The sequence below is a fragment of the Ictalurus punctatus genome, chromosome 16 (assembly GCF_001660625.3).
Source record: "Ictalurus punctatus breed USDA103 chromosome 16, Coco_2.0, whole genome shotgun sequence".
NCBI lineage: Eukaryota > Metazoa > Chordata > Actinopteri > Siluriformes > Ictaluridae > Ictalurus > Ictalurus punctatus.
In genome coordinates this window covers 15,165,301-15,181,600 of record NC_030431.2, presented here as the reverse complement: position 1 = coordinate 15,181,600, position 16,300 = coordinate 15,165,301, and the positions used below count along the sequence as shown (strand labels likewise).

Genomic DNA, 16,300 nt, shown 5'->3' with positions numbered 1-16,300 from the left:
GATTATTAATGTCAATTTTAATTTCTTTATTGTATTTACCTTTGTCTGGAGTCGTTGTCAAAAGAGCCAGTTGGTTCTTTTAAAACTTTTTAAAAATTTAAAGAGATTTTTACTGTAATTAGGATGAAGTTTTAACTCATGTAATGGTTATCATGGAAGCAGTATTTCAGGTTTTGCACACAATAAAGATGTGTTATGTGGTGTTCTCTCCTGCAGGGCTGGGGTTCAGTATTGCAGGTGGAGTGGGTAACCAGCACATTCCGGGAGATAACAGCATCTACGTCACTAAGATAATTGATGGCGGAGCAGCGCAGAAAGATGGCAGGTTGCAGGTTGGAGACAGGCTCCTCATGGTGAGCACACAGGAATCTAATGCTTTACTCATAGCTAGACTTCACTCCCAAGAGCATAAGAGACCTATTGTTCAAACACACTGCTTAGTCGAAAAACAAACCCAGTCTTATAGAAAATAAAACAACAAAAAATTTCATATACTCATAAACTGATGATGCGTTCAATTAGAGGTTTTAACTCGCAATTCCCGACCTCCAACTGGGAAAAGACAGAAAAAAAACTCGGGCTCTAGATATGGTGTCCTCCACTCTGAATTCCTCCAAGTTCAGCAAGGGACGTCAAATCAACATGGCAGCTCACAACATCAGCAGTAAACAAAGTAGCACATAAAACGAGTTATACTGCATGTACAAATATATGTTTTAGCCCAATCAGCATACAAATATATTAGCTTATTAAATCTATACCACTGACCATACAGTTTGCTGTTTTGAGGAGGAAAATATACATCACTCATCACAGTTAGCTGGTTAGCTTGATGCTAACAAAAGACAAACATGGAGGTGTCCATGTTTTATTCCCACTTTGTAGCTTGAATGCACGGAGGTCATAAATGACATCATTCAGAGCTCCAATTTCCCTCTTCTGAAGTAAGTTGAATGCAGCATTATTTGCAGCAGCTTATATATGATGAATATTAATGTTCTGCTAGAAGCACACAATGAATATTAACACATCAAAGTAATAAATAATTTATCTCATTTTTAAACATGAGCGTAGCCCACTTCATGGGTAATTTAGTGCTTTTCATCACACACGGCAAAGTTCACGCTTGCATTTGACACACTGACATTCATTCTGTGCTTGTGCCAGACTGCTGAACTTCATTATATAGAAGGTGCTGCAAATACGTTTTATGTGAATGTCGTTGTTGCTGTTGTTTTTCTCAGACTGGGTGCAGAAAATGAACATTAATTGATTCATTCAACATGTTAGGCCAGCTGTAAACAGCAAGTTCGAACAGGTTGGGCCAGTTTTAAATAAAACCCAGTTTACAGTACTTAAAAAATTGACGTTAGATATTAGGAAAGTAAACAAACAGTGTATTCATGTTTATTTTTGTTCCCCATGCTGGTTTTATGTGAACACTTTGCTAGGCAGCTACAGACTGTACATTCAGACTGTTCTAACCTTATACATTTTGATCTGAAATATAATTCACAACATTTAGAAAGTATATTTATGTGATTAGAGATGTGTCTATGCTTCAATTGGGCTCTTAAATAAAATAAAATGGATTCTTTGCATAAAAAATTCAGTGTGAACCGTACTTAAAATTCAGTGTGTTTCGGCACAACAGAAAAGCATTTGCCCTGTCTTCAAGAGATCATGAGTTTCCAATCCTGATGATGCCACAGCTGGGAGCTCACACTCACTTGCACTCACCGTCCATTTTATTAGGAACATCTGCACACCTGCTCATTCATGCAGTTTTCTAATCACCCAATCATGTGGCAGCAGCACAATGCATAAAGTCATGCAGATACAAGTCAAGCGTTTCAGTTAATGCTCATATCATACACCAGAATGGGGGAAAATAATTTCTGTGACTTTTTTAACCGCGGCATGGTTGTTGATTCCAGACAGGCTGGTTTGAGTATTTCAGAAACTGCTGCACGCACAACTCTAGAGTTTACGCAAAATGATGTGAAAAACAAAAAACACTGAGTGAGTGACAGTTCTGTGACTGGAAACACCTTGTTGTGAAGAGAGGTCAGAGGAAAATGGCCAGATTGATTTTAGCTGCTAGGATGGATATAGCAATTCAGCAATATACTGTATGTACAGATGCAATCAAAATTATTCAAACCCCATCGCAAATCAGGATTATTGTCAAAATTTATAGACTTTCAGCTGTTTGCAATGAACAAATCAAACAACTGTTGGGCCCTTGAGCAAGGCCTTCAACGCTTTCTGCTCCAGGGGTGCTGTATCATGGCTGACCCTGCACTCTGACCCCAACTTCCTAACATGCTGGGGTAGGTCGAAGAAAAGAATTTCACTGTGCTGTAAACTATATGTGACAAATAAAGACTCATTATCATTAAAAGCATTGGAAATAATTCAACACAACGAATGCTTCAAGTGGTTTCCCCAAACTCAACTGAAAATGCATCTTATAATGATTTCTCCAGTTTCAAAATTATTCAACGCCCTGAATAGAATCCCTCACAGCAGCACAAATATGCAAAACAGGTGTTATCTCAAGCACACCTGATAGAACTAATCAAGGGCATCATTAGTTGCACCAGGTGTGCTTGAACTGGAACTCAGGAAATACCTGAACTGGCTAGGGGCAGAAACTGTATGAAATACCTGAACTGGCTAGGGGTAGAGAATGAATGAAATACCTGAACTGGCTAGGGGTAGAGAGTGAATGAAATACCTGAACAGAGCAGAAAAATGAAGTTGTCAATGACTGCAACCAGAATTTTGAGAGGCAGTTTGTGAAATACCCTCGAGTGACTGCAAAAGACCTGCAGCAAGACTTGGTGGCAACAGGCACTGAGGTTTCAGTGAGCACAGTAGGACGCATACTAAACACAGAAGGTTTCCATGCCAGAACTCATCTCAGAATCATATAAATAACCCACAGAAGTTTTGGGATTCTGTTCTGATGAAACAAAACTGGAACATTTCAGCATGATGGATTAGCGGCACGTCTGGAGGAAGAAGAATGAAGAAAGAATACTCTGTCCACAGTCAAGCATGGTGGTGGATCAGTGATGCTCTGGGGCTGCTTTGCATCCTCTGGCACTGGAAACCTACAGCGTGTGTAAGGCAAGATGGATTCATTGAAGTATCAGGAAATCCTAGGAGAAAACTAGGCCATCTGTGAGGAAGCTGAAGTTTGGGAGTCATTAGATCTTCCAACAGGACAATGATCCAAATTATACCTCCAATTCCACCAAGGCTTGGTTGCAGAAGAAGTCCTAGAAGATTCTACAGGGCCATCACAGTCACCTGACTTGAACCCCATAGAAAATCTCTGCTGGGATTTGAATAAGGCGGTTGCAGCATGAAAACCCAAGAATATTACTGAATTGGAGGCCATTGCTCATGAGGAAAGGGCTAAGATTCCTCAGGAACGCTGCCAGAAGCTATGCATCTCATTTTCAGCAGGTCATAACAGCAAAAGGATGCCCTACTAAGTATTAAAGATGCTTGCCATGAAGGGGTTGAATAATTTTGAGACTGGTGAAATCAATATTAGTTGCATTTTCAGTTGAATTTGGGGAAACCACTTGAAGCATTAATTGTGTTGAACTATTTTGTTTGATTTGTTCATTGCAAACAGCTGAAGGTCTGTAAATTTTGACAATAAACCTGATTTGCAATGGGGGGTTGAATCATTTTGACTGCAACTGTATATGTATATGTGTGTATGTATATATAGTATACAGCGTAATGACTCACTGAATAGACAGTATGGTGTAAAAAAAAATTGAAGCCTCAACTTATATTGTCAGCTGATATATTACCATTCTGTTTATTTAAAATAAAAGGATGTTAACTGCAGTCTTTTTGTAATGGTCAATAGAAGGCCCCTCCTTATACAATGGCAGCGTCCTATTCTCCATTGTGTAATCCTTCATGCAGGATTCATTTAGCTGCACTGATTTGCTATTGACTACTAAACTGTGAGGTAAAGTGTATATGTAATACTATGCCTGCAGACAAATAATCTTTTTCTTCTTTTCGTTCAGGTTAATAACTACACTCTGGAGGAGGTGACCCATGAGGAGGCAGTAGCCATACTGAAGAACACATCAGATGTTGTGTATTTGAAGGTGGGAAAGCCCACTAGTGTTTACCTTTCAGATCCCTATGGGCCTCCCGATATTACCCACTGTGAGTAGAAATGAATACACTGTCACACATTGCTGCATCAGTAATAATATAATTAGTATTATCTATGATTGCTAGTTATGTATAGCAGAGAATGTGACAGTGGTGTGCGGTTGCTGATGAATGTAGTTATTTAAAATAAAGTGAAATGTTGTGGTAGAGCAGATGAAAAGTGAAGTGACTGGTTTATAAATTAATTGGTTCTGTAATTATTAGGGTTTTATAATATGTAATAAGCAGCTATACTGTTTACTGGTTTTCATCCTCTCATCTCCCCTCCTCTCCTCTTCTCCCCATCTCTCCTCTCCTTTCCTCCTCTCCCCTCCTCTCGTCTCCTTCCTTCCTCTCCTCCTCTCGTCTCCTTCCACTTTTTCCCATCTCTCCTCTCCTGTCCTCTTCTCCCCATCTCTCCCCTCCTCTACTTTTCTATCCTCTCCTCCTCTTCCCTCTCCTCTCCTTTACTATCCTCTCCTCTCCTCCTCTACCCTCCTCCCATCTGCTCTCCTCTCTTCTCCTCTACTATTGTCTCTTCCTCTCCTCTCCTTGCTCATCCACTCTCCTCTCTCATAATCTCCTCTCTCTTCCTCTCTTCTCCTCTCTCCTAATCTCATTTCCTCTCCTTTCCTCTTTCCTAATCTCAATTCCTCTCCTTTCCTCTTTCCTAATCTCATTTAATCTCCTCTCCTCTCCTCTAATCTCATTTCCTCTCCTTTCCTCTTTCCTAATCTCATCTCCTCTCCTTTCCTCTTTCCTAATCTCATTTCCTCTCTTTTCCTCTTTCCTAATCTCATTTCATATCCTCTCCTCTCCACTCATCTCATCTCCTCTCCTTTCCTCTCTCCTAATCTCATCTCCTCTCCTCTCCTCTCTATGTACATATCTGTCTCTTTTTCTGTCCTCCCCTGCAGCATTTTCCCCTGCTATGGATAATCATATCTCTGGTAATAACGGGACTCTGGAGTATAAGTCCAGTCTTCCCCCCATCTCCCCTGGACGCTACTCACCCCTGCCGCGCCACCTGCTGGGGGAGGAAGACATTAACAGGTTGGATGGCTTTTCATTCTTACGGTAAATCCCTCCTCTCTCTGACAGATGCCACAGTTGACAGGTAGAATCTGTGTAGGCCCCGCCTTCCCAGTGTGTCACTCTGTGGAAATCCCAAAAAGCAGTGCAGGAGGAATCATCACAGCTTGTGATGGGCTTGCTTTGGGATTTCATGCCCCTCTTGTTCCACTCTGTCTGCCCGTGTTAGTCCACTACTCTGTCTGTGGTGTTGTTCCTCCTTCTGAAACATCCTGTATGAATGTGTGTGGGCTCATTGCTGGAATAAATTGACATGTATTTAACTAAACATAGCCTTACAGCTGACCACAGTACAGGTTGTACCTTTATTTGTACTGCTTTATGGGAGATTTGATCTGCTATAACAATTTTCTAAAGTGTCTATAATTTCTGTTACTACATATAAGGTTATATATAAAGTCCTGAGCTTGTCTTATCTCTGCAGAGAGCAGATGGCATCCAGGTTTGTTCGTTTGTCTGTGTGCGCTTTTTGAGGGGTTATTTTAAGAGCCATATGGTTCCTTCAGGGCAGGAGATATTTTTGACTGGCTGCTCAGCATAAAAACCTGAGAGTAGCTGGCCAGATTCAGCCTTGATAACAGACTTTTAGAAACCTCACAGGATGTGAAACAGACAGAGTAGTACCGCAACAACAGCATGATTGTCTACTAGAAGTAGCTAGTTATCAGAGCTTGCATTCATAAACCAAATGTCTAGATAGTTGTTGGTTTGTTTACACAAATCCACAAAAATCCCAATTTTGGCAGTAATTTGATCAACACATTTATATGCACTTAAGTAATCTGATCATTGTAAAAGTCATTCAGTAATCAGACTTCTTTTAGTAACATGATGTAAGTAATTATAGTTTGTAGTAATGATGTGGTAGCAGCAGTACCTTTTAAATTGGATAGCTTTAAGTAGTTAAATTATTTTATTGACAGAGTTGTCTTGACTGTAGACATTACATTGCTGTGACCTAAAGTGTTTTATTCCTCTTATACCACAATTTGCCTATGATATCAGTTTTTAATTTATTAATGACATGTTGTTCTTTTTAACTATTTATAGTTACATATAATGCTCAGGAATGTCAATGAGACAAGTTAGTTTCTGTTATCACTTAGTAGCAGTTATATTTACAGTAGCTATAAATTACCCTAATTCCCTCACCAGCCTCTTTTTTGCTCTCAAGACCAAAAAATGCAGCGTTTCATGTTCCAGACAAACCTGAAAGTGCAAAGTCCATGGGAAAAAAAACTCTATAAGATAACCAACAAAATTGGAGAACGGTTGTAATATGACACACTCACTGTAGTATTTGCAGTTGTACTGAATGCTAGATTCATCGCAAGCTTCATCTTACTTTTTTTTTCGGTGCGGGAGGCATGACAATCGGTTTGCATTAATAAACAAAGCTTTCGGTAGAGGAAAGTTGGACGAGGATAATGTGGAATGCGTATAAAACTAAATTGTCTATTAGACGAAGGAGAAAACAGTTTGCAAAGTATTAGTAATGGCCTGTAGGAGTGTGAGGAGGGGATCTCTCTTTGAGCTGTAAGTCTGGGATTAGTGCTGCATCCTTTTGCTTGACTAAGAGCAGGTTGCCTCTGCTAAGCTCACTTAATCTCCATTCTTAGCCCCCTGATCTCCTGGTAATGCAGTAAAGGAAGAGCTCTAAATATAGTGTATGGAGAGTTAAAAGTATCTCAAGCTAATTCATGTAATGGAAAGCCACCAAGTTTTGACTTTAGACCCTTTATTACATAACTGGAAGGAGAATCAGTTCAAGGATAAGAATAAGATTTGTTTTGTTTTTTTAAATGAATAATAAAATAAACTAAAAGAGCCAACAGTTATTTTTTCTAATAGCTCAACAGCCTGTCGTCAATTAGTCCCTACTTAAACCACGGTTTCCTGGTTCCAGGTTGAGTTTTAACACCATGTCATGTTAAAGCAGCAGTCTGTGGGTGGTATTTGCAATATCAGTCAAATGGCCTCTTTCTGTGAAAGTAGGCACATCATGACCACACTAAGTAGTGAAAGCAACTGAAGTGATAGCTGTCTCGCTTGTGCGACTAGAGGACAGGAAACAAGATTGGAAGAGAGAAAAAGAAACTGATTATATGAGACATCATCTGTCTCAGCAAAAGCCTGTCTAGTGCAGGCTTTTATATCTGTCTGTTCCTCCTGTTCTCCTGTCCTTTCTTGCTTTTCACCCCTCCCTCCTTTTCCCTTCCTTTTCCTCCCTCCCTCTCTCTCCCTCTCTCTCCAAATTCAAATGCTACAAATTTTCCAAGCACCTGTTACACAACAGCAAGAAAACATGCTTAGAATTTTAAAGCTAGCACTGAGACAATTTACTGCAGGATGCTTATTTTAGCATCCCGCATCGTATAGCATCTCAAATTCAGTGAATGTGCCTCTGATGGGTGCCATCGATATACAGGTTGTTTTAGCATTATAAACAGCTACCGTGTGCTTCAAATACTCCTTAATTATAAGCTGTAGTAATAGAGGTAATAAACAAAACTGTACTTGTGTAATAGCTAAACAGAGCTCACTCTTATGCTTATCTGTTAGTCGTGTCTGCTGATGTCTGAAGCCCAGCTGTGCCAAGTGAAGGCTCTGTTCTGTTGTGTTGTGGTGTGTTGTGTTGTGTCTACGGCCGTATGAATGTGTGTCCAGCTGTCTGTATGGAGTCTTCTTGGAGTCTGCATGCTGCGTCCGCACAGAACAAACACCTTTCAGCACTTTTTATACAGCCCAGTAAATATAGATTTGTCTGCGATGGTTATGTGGCTCATCTGCTGTTTTTCTCTGATCAGAAATCCCTCCTTAGATGACGGGGAGGGCCACAGGTATGAGTCTCAGCACTTCCAGTTGAGGTGAGAAGCAAACACTAAGGTCGAGGCTGTCTGGGATATCAAGAGTAGTGTATGTGTTCTACATAGTATATTACAGTCATATTCTACCTCTAGAATTCATCAGTTCATATTTATGAACAATGAGGCTGCTAATTAGTAATAACAGCCTGCTATATCTACTCAGCAAATATAGGTCATATGTTGCGGATCCCTCCCACTTGTCTTGGTTCTTATTTGAATTACACACTACAATTCACCCTCCACTTTTTTAATATAGATACCAGTGGTTATATTGTGCTGTGATCGTTTGTTTTCAATGACAACATTTGATCATTGCAACATGTCTCTCAATGGACGGGCAAACAATCAACAGGGAAAAGCTTTAGTTTCAGCTAAAATGGAAAAATGCACAGTTTACCAGCCACAGTGAGTGTTAAACCAGCGTGTGTTCTCTGTGCAATGAAAGCATAGCTGTGATAAGACGAGCATGGTGTGAAAAATCACTAAAATTCACAGCTGGATTTGTTTTGCATCATGGTTTGTATACTTTACATTGTGTATAGATGGCTACTGTGTAGACTTGTATCCATGACAAAAATAACAGTAAAAAAGATTAACATGTTTTGTACATGAAATAACAGCTCTGTTGTGCTACATTATGCATTGAACTGCTGTTTTTAATAGACGTTCTTTGTTAAATTGTTCTCGATGGTCTGCATTTCCCCACATTATTATTATTTTATTTTTTTTAGCATTTGCTGCACTTGTTTATTATTGTATATATTGATATCTATATATTATAGAGTGGTATATTATCATGTACAGTTGCAATCAGAATTATTTAACTCTCATCCCCTGACTTGAACCCCATAGAAAATCTCTGCTGGGATTTGAAGAAGGTGGTTGCAGCACGCAAACACAAGAATATTACTGAACTAGAGGCCATTGCTCATGAGGAACAGGCTAAGATTCCTCAGGAACGCTACCAGAAGCTATGCATCTCGGTTACAGCAGAAGGGTGCTCTACTAAGTACTAAAGATGCTTGCCATGAAGGGGTTGAATAATTTTTCAGTTGCATTTTCAGTTGAATTTGGGGAAACCACTTGAAGCATTCATTGTGTTGAACCATTTCAATTGCTTTTGTTGGATTTGTTCATTGCAAACAGCTGAAAGTCTGTATATTTTGACAGTAAACCTGGTTTGCAATGGGGGTTGAATCATTTTGATTGTAACTGTAAAAGTCTATCCCAGATTACCAGTGTTGCTGTAGGACACTTGATAGTGTATATACATGGGCCCTGGGTTTGCATCTCAGTGCATTCATATGTTCTGCCACTCTATAATTCATGAGCACTTTTACTGTCCATGGTGTGTGTCTCTAGCACACACAAACCCTCGTGGATCTATTTTCATACATGACACTAATTTTATATCTTCATACCATGCTAGCCTGGGGTTTCAATCTGATCTCCCACAGTATGAGAGAGGGAAACAGTGGTAATAACATATTGAGAGATATATTAAGATGGATGGATCACTACATTTCAGAGAAAGTTTGTTAATGATTTCATGATTAAGGTGCTTAAATCTTGTTTCATTGAGGTTTAGATGGGGGGAGTTCTACATATTGTGTGGGTACCAAGAATGTCGGAAAAGTAGTAGTCATTAAAAAAAAAAGATATATGGTATTATGAAAATGTGACTGAAACAAGCTTTCTATCTATATGTGTTTTGGTCCAAAGGCCTTAATATTGCTAACTAAAACTGGCTGGCCAGACCTTATATTTTTATTCATTGTTGTTTGCCAGTTTTGGAATAAAAGTGATATTAGACAATATTCTGACAGATATAGATGATACAGTAAAGCAAAATGAACACAAGCTTGTCCTTATGGTTTTTGAAAAATTGTTAGTTAGGTAAGTGTTAGCTGTCTAGGGGTTGTCTGTCAGAGTGATTTATCATACTGAACAGTTAAGTAGATTTTACAAAATTATATTGGAAAAGGTTGATGGTTCTGTCAAATTATGGTACAAAATTTTGCTTGTTAGCTACCAAAGATAAACCAGAAATACTGAATACTCTCCCATGCACTCTGGCACAGTTTTACACTATGGTAAAACTGTTTCCTACCAGGCAGACTGTGGAGTCTCTGAAGTCTTTGAGTTTTGCTAACAAAAGATGTTTTTTTCCCCCAAAGATCTCTTGCTCACTATTTATAGCAACTGTAACAAGGTCATTACACACGTTTTTGCTATTAGTAAATATAGTATCATTTGCAGCTGATGAGAGTCAAAATTAAAGATGACGTTTTTAAATTTTGAGAATTGAATTTGTAGACAGAAAAAGAAGTTCCTAATAGAAATTTCTTGCAGTTTGTTTGGGATTATTGTTTGAAAATACACTGTCTCTCTCTCGCTTCTTCTCTCTCCCTCTCTCTTCTTCTCTTTTTTCTTCTCTCTGTCTTGCACGCACACTAACAAATATCTTCTGCTTTATGCTCTCTCTCTCTCTCTCTCTCTCTTCCTCTCTAGGCCTCCAGAGCCAGTTTACAGCACTGTGAATAAACTGTGTGATCGTGCTCCCTCTCCCCGTCACTACTCCCCGGTGGAGTTTGATAAAAGCCCACTGCACTCCGTCCCTTTCCCCCACTACCATGTAGGTGTGCTCCCCGACTCCGACATTACCAGGTACTGACCACTTAATGCTATGCATGCCAGTGAGGCCTGCCTGCATGCTCTACCCACAACATGCCCCCCTGCATGCCCTGCCTACAATCTGCTCCCATGCATGCCTCATGCAACAAATCATCCATGTGTGTCTGATTACTAGGCTACGTTTGGGATAATCTTGTCTATCGATATTGAATAAAAGAATGCCAAACTGTAATTCACCAACCTATACTGTCTGGCAATGTAGATAGAGCGTATCTAAACCCAGTTACATTAAAATTATGTAGAAAAAAACATAGGGTAAAGTATTGAAAGTAGTATTGGTGATACTCTCTCACGCTGTGTGTGTGAGACATCATTTGGGTAGGATTGCACAGCAAAAATACAAATGTGTACAGCCAAAAGACTGCTATCATTAGCCATTAATGCTGTTAAGCCGAGCACTGGAAAAATATCGATGAGTGATAGTGTAAGTGAGAGGAATTAGTGCAGAAAAAACAGAGCTAGTCTGAACCAGTGGATTTAAATCAATTAAAAAGTTTTACCTCTAAGAATATTTTTCATGGGAATTACTTTTGAATTACTTGAGTAAGACCGAGATGTACTTTTACCATATTACATTCACCTCCACATTTTTGAGTTTGAAATTGTCATGTAAACAGGATGGAGATGGATGCAAGTGCAGTTAAAGATTTTAATGAGAGGCAGGCAGACAAATCCAAAAAGTGAGGCAATATCAATTTCCATAAAAAAGGCGAGGGTCAGGCGATCTACAAACAACATAAACTAGTCTGGGCAATGAGCAAAACGAGAAACAACGAACAGGATCAAAAACCAGGAGACGAGAAACAAAGGACAGAAGGTTTCGGTAGAGTATTGGCGGAAAAACACAGAAAACATACTTCACCCGGAACGAAGACATACAGGGTTTAAATATACAAACTAATCAAAGGGCATAACAAAGAACAGCTGAGACATATGGAAACAACCAATAAAAGACAGGGGCGGAGACGGGACAGAAACCAAAACAAACACACGTGAAACAGTAAACAAAGTCTGACAACCATGAAGCGTGTTTCGGGCTGCTGTGCACGCTGCTTTCTCAGCATGAGGGGAAATCTCTGACACAAATGATATTCACCAGAATAGAATAGAAATGGATTATTTATTTCCAGCCATTGTAATTACCATTGTTAATGTTTTGATGCAAATGATGCAAAGCAGTGGGTGATTGAATAAGAGTTAGGGGTATGATGTAGTGTATGTGTTGAGGTATGTGGGGGGTTTCGTTTAATTGAAACGCAATGACACAAAGTCACCCACATTCATGAATAATTTTGTATCAAAGTTAGAGGAGAGTATGTTCTTTTTGTAGAGTGTATCTTAAAAAGAACACTAATAGCTGCCAAAATCCTCATGTACTCTAGCAGTCACAGAAACAAACAATGTAATAGGACACATTGGCACATTGTATCCAGAATTATGTCAGCATATTTCAGACAGGAAGAGTAGTAGTGGTAGAACAGTGTTGCTGAAAGCTGAACTGGAGAGTCTTAGGCCATCTGGAATCCACGTGTAACCTAAACCAGTGGTAGAAAATGCGTAATAATATGATATGAGTCATCATGTTTTGTTTTTTGTTTGTTAAATCTGAATAGGTTTTTATTCTGAAAAGAAAAGCAAGGAATGGTTAGCAAGAAATTGTCCACTGTGTGTACCTGAGAATTCAAATAAGGAGTACAGATGTTCCAAAATGTAATATGGCTAATTCATTACACTACTGATGCATTCATCAGTTTATTGGTTTGCTTGTTCTGTTGTTATTTTGTTTGTTTTTTTTCAGTGCTTATGCAGTAAATGTCAGTTACATATATAACTGTGATTCTACAAGTCCCATAACTGCGAGGGGCAGTGAGAATCACCTGGACACCTTACTGTGCATACATACTATATACTGTACATACAAAAATTTGCACTAAAGTAATTATATATGGCATAATTTTATATATAGTCATTTTTCCCTGGACCCTTAATAATAAGAATTTGTTCTGATAAGGGAGCCCCTTGTGTCTTTCCTTCATGGCAGATGAACAGTTGGTTTGAGGATTGGATGGCGACCACAGGGCATGTAGAAGATCAATCATCTGATTCACAAAATTAAGTGATATGACCTTTGGCAGAAATCCTGGATTCAACCACAAGTTCAGCGCAGAGTCATCTGGCCCCCAGTACACATAAGGACAGCTTATCTCCAGAGCATGCAGCCCTATGAGTTTTTTTTTTTTTTTTTTGCCAAAGCAATTAGCAGTTTTCAGAGACATTTTGGCATTTTCATTGGGTTTGGAGAGGCCTTAAGGACTCTTAGGGAATTGTGGCAGAGGGGGGTGCCTCACCCATTTCAGAAAGGCTATAAAAAGTTTATGGACGCCCAGTGAGATGACATCTATGGTGCTATGTTGTGTTGTTATGGCTGCCACATACACATTGATGACATATACATTTAGGACAGATTTGGACTTGCCACTGTCTAGCAGTTCTTGCAGAAAAGTTTAAATTGGGCATTGCACCGAATCCAGCCAATGATTACACCATTTAATCCATTTGCGGACCAGCTTCCACCAGAGTGTGCTAGGGGTTCTAGTGTTCAGGAGTGTTTTCTGGACTTCTAGGTTGCAGTTCTTAGCCACCCTGATGGTTAATATAGCCAACTCTCCAGTCCAATGTAAAGGGAGAAACTGACCTAGCAGAGAAAATGAGAGGTAAGTGCCACTTGCACTTGAGTGGAGAGAAGGAAATCACTCATTGCAAGTGCATAGAGATAATACAGCAAACAGCACGGTGAGTGATGGCTAATATGGCTTGCAGTGCTAAAGAGGGAAAGCTGACAAAATAATGCCCCAGAGTTCCTGTGTTTTGTATCATTCTACAAAAATACACTAGTAATATATTTTAAATAAATAAATAACTCACAGAGGTAGAGTTTTGGAGGACAGGAAAACATTAGTCACAATGTTCAAAGCAGATAGCTCCATGTTGTGTGCATGTGGTCTGACGTGTACAAGTTGCATGATAGTGATATTTATTGCTAACACTATGTCATATTTCACTGTGTGAGTGTGTACAGAGGTCTCGGCAAGTGTGCACACACACAAGGCGTCCAGGTGATTCTCACTGCCCCTGGCAATTAGGTGGGGTGAAAAAACTGTAGATTTTGAGTGACTGAACTCGTTTAGTGCCATTTACTGCCTGCTCTTACCCCTTGACCCTTCAGCGTGCTTCTGGATGGGTTAGTTGATTGTATTGTTTATTGACGAGTCTTTGAAGGTCATAGCCTGGATGCTCACAGAATGTTGATCAGGGCTTATGTGCAGCGCTTGAGTGATATCTAAGCTTCGTAAACCTGAGAGGATTGATTTAATCTCTTTTGTTGCCTCTGTAGCTGTTTGCATTTTATCTGTCGGAACAGTTTGACTTTAAATGGGTATAAAGCCATAGCATCTCATCTGTCGCAGTGCTGATTAAATGAATTAAAGTTTATAGTTTGGAGATTAATGAGGTCTAATCCATTTTCTTTTTCATAAATACTGTGTGTGTGTGTTTGTGGCTCAGTGTATATGTCTGCCTTTCTGTGGCCCAGATGGCTTTGGAACAGCGCTAGCTTGTTGCTGCTAGCGCCTTCTTTTGGCACTGGTTGGCTGATTACTGACTCATTTAGAATTTTAACGATCAGTGTATTGCTCAATAAATTAAAAATCTGTCTCTAATTAGCTTCAGAGTGAATGGGAATGATTTGCATCTCAGACAGCAAAAGAGGCAAAGCTGCATTAGTTAGGAAATTGTAATGTTAACTAATATGACTGATGGTGTTCTGTTTCCCAACTTGGACAAAGAGAGAGAACAAACCATTTTGGGCAACATCCTTACAAAACCATGCTGAGACACCATCATCTGCCCTTCTTGATGATACTTCTAACCCTTTAAAGTCTCAACTTACAATTTTGGTTCAAACTTATTTTGTAACTACATTCAGTAACTACATAGTCATGTGTAGTAATGAGAGTGAGTATACATCTTCAGCTTCTGTTAATGAAATGCTATAGTGCTTGAGACTTACAAAAAGAAGTTTTATGATTTGAACTTTTCCTCAACACCTACAGTTTTATAGATATCTTCTACCACCTGTCTATAACATGACGATAACTTTTGTGCTTCACTGGTGTAAGCCTGTCATCCGTGATCAATCAATCATGTGAGAAGAATAAGCCCACCATCAGAATAAGAGCTAAGTTTATTTTCTTTGTCATTGTGTGTTCTGTGATGATTGTGAGCAATGGAGCAGGAGAAGAATCTTAATTTCTTTTTTCTTAAGAAAGACACATCATAAATCACTATTCCCTTGGGTTGAAACTTATCACCGATAATAGATATCCCTGTGGAAACATCCAGCTCATTCTGATCAGCTACCAGCTCCAAAAGCACACACTGAGCTCGTCAGTTCTTTGTCAGCTGCTAAGTGCTGGTAGAAAGTAAATGGTTTCTGAATGATGCCAAGTTCTTTTAAAGACAATAATGAAACAGTAAGGATTTGTTTTTAAATCAACCATTTATTGATAAAAAATTAGTCATAAGTAATAATAAAGCTGAAGAATAATTTGGCTTGTGTTTGTGCTGGTCATACCAAGCTGGAATTTCCACCAGGGATGTAAGGTGTGTCTGCTAAAATAAAGAGAGTGTTCAGCACACATTGTCAGACCTGATATACTCATCTCAGCTAAGTCCTCATGTGGATTCATGGCGTCACTTTATTATTACGTATGTGGACCATTTCCTACTACCATCAAACTAAAGTTGTACAAAAATTTGTTTGTCCTACTGCCTGATGCAGTTCTTTTTTTTTTTTTTTTTTTTGTATAAACATTTTTAATTACAGTGAATCAGAAGCTTGTAATCAGACTATAAAGGAAATTAGTCTGGTTATTTCTGTAATGATATAGTTTGTTTGCAACTTCAACAATCAAAAGATGAATATGAGACGATAGATCAGAATTTCAGCTTTTATTTCCTGATCTTTACATCTAGATGTGTTAAACAATTTAGAACATAAACAACTTAGGCACCTCTGGTGACAGACCACCCAGTTTTTGGTGAGCAAAAATATAGGAACAGATAGTCTTAAAATAATACTTAATATTTGGTTTCATATCCCTTGTTTTTGGGGGGTTTCCTCTCTTCAGTCTCCTCTTCAGGAGGTGAAATGTATGCTCAGTTGGGTTTAGGTCTGGTGATTGACTTGGCTAGTCGAAAACCTTCCACTAAATAAAAACCTGAAATTCTGACCTATCGTATCGTGTTCATCTTTTGATCTCGAACCCATACGTCTTCAGTGTATAGCACAAACAAAAGAACCGGCTTTGCCGTTCCAATACCTTTGGAGTGGACTGTACAATGCCATGCCTATCTGCAGTGATTGACAGCTCACCTGTGTCTGTTGACTCTTA

General features: G+C 39.1%; 1 protein-coding gene across 28 annotated transcripts in view; it reads left to right on the top strand.

Moving 5' to 3' along the window:
- dlg2 (discs, large homolog 2 (Drosophila)) overlaps positions 1–16,300 on the top strand; it is a 284,477-nt gene that overhangs the window by 214,812 nt on the left and 53,365 nt on the right. For 17 of the 28 annotated variants that reach the window (XM_053686874.1, XM_047161111.2, XM_047161112.2 and 14 more), the window contains 5 exons: positions 217–353; positions 4,062–4,206; positions 5,112–5,271; positions 8,094–8,153; positions 10,665–10,820. In XM_053686874.1, the coding sequence (XP_053542849.1) occupies positions 217–353; positions 4,062–4,206; positions 5,112–5,271; positions 8,094–8,153; positions 10,665–10,820 (658 nt within the window). The remainder of the gene's footprint in view (positions 1–216; positions 354–4,061; positions 4,207–5,111; positions 5,272–8,093; positions 8,154–10,664; positions 10,821–16,300) is intronic. The other 11 variants (XM_053686876.1, XM_047161122.2, XM_017488713.3 and 8 more) reach the window with 4 other exon arrangements.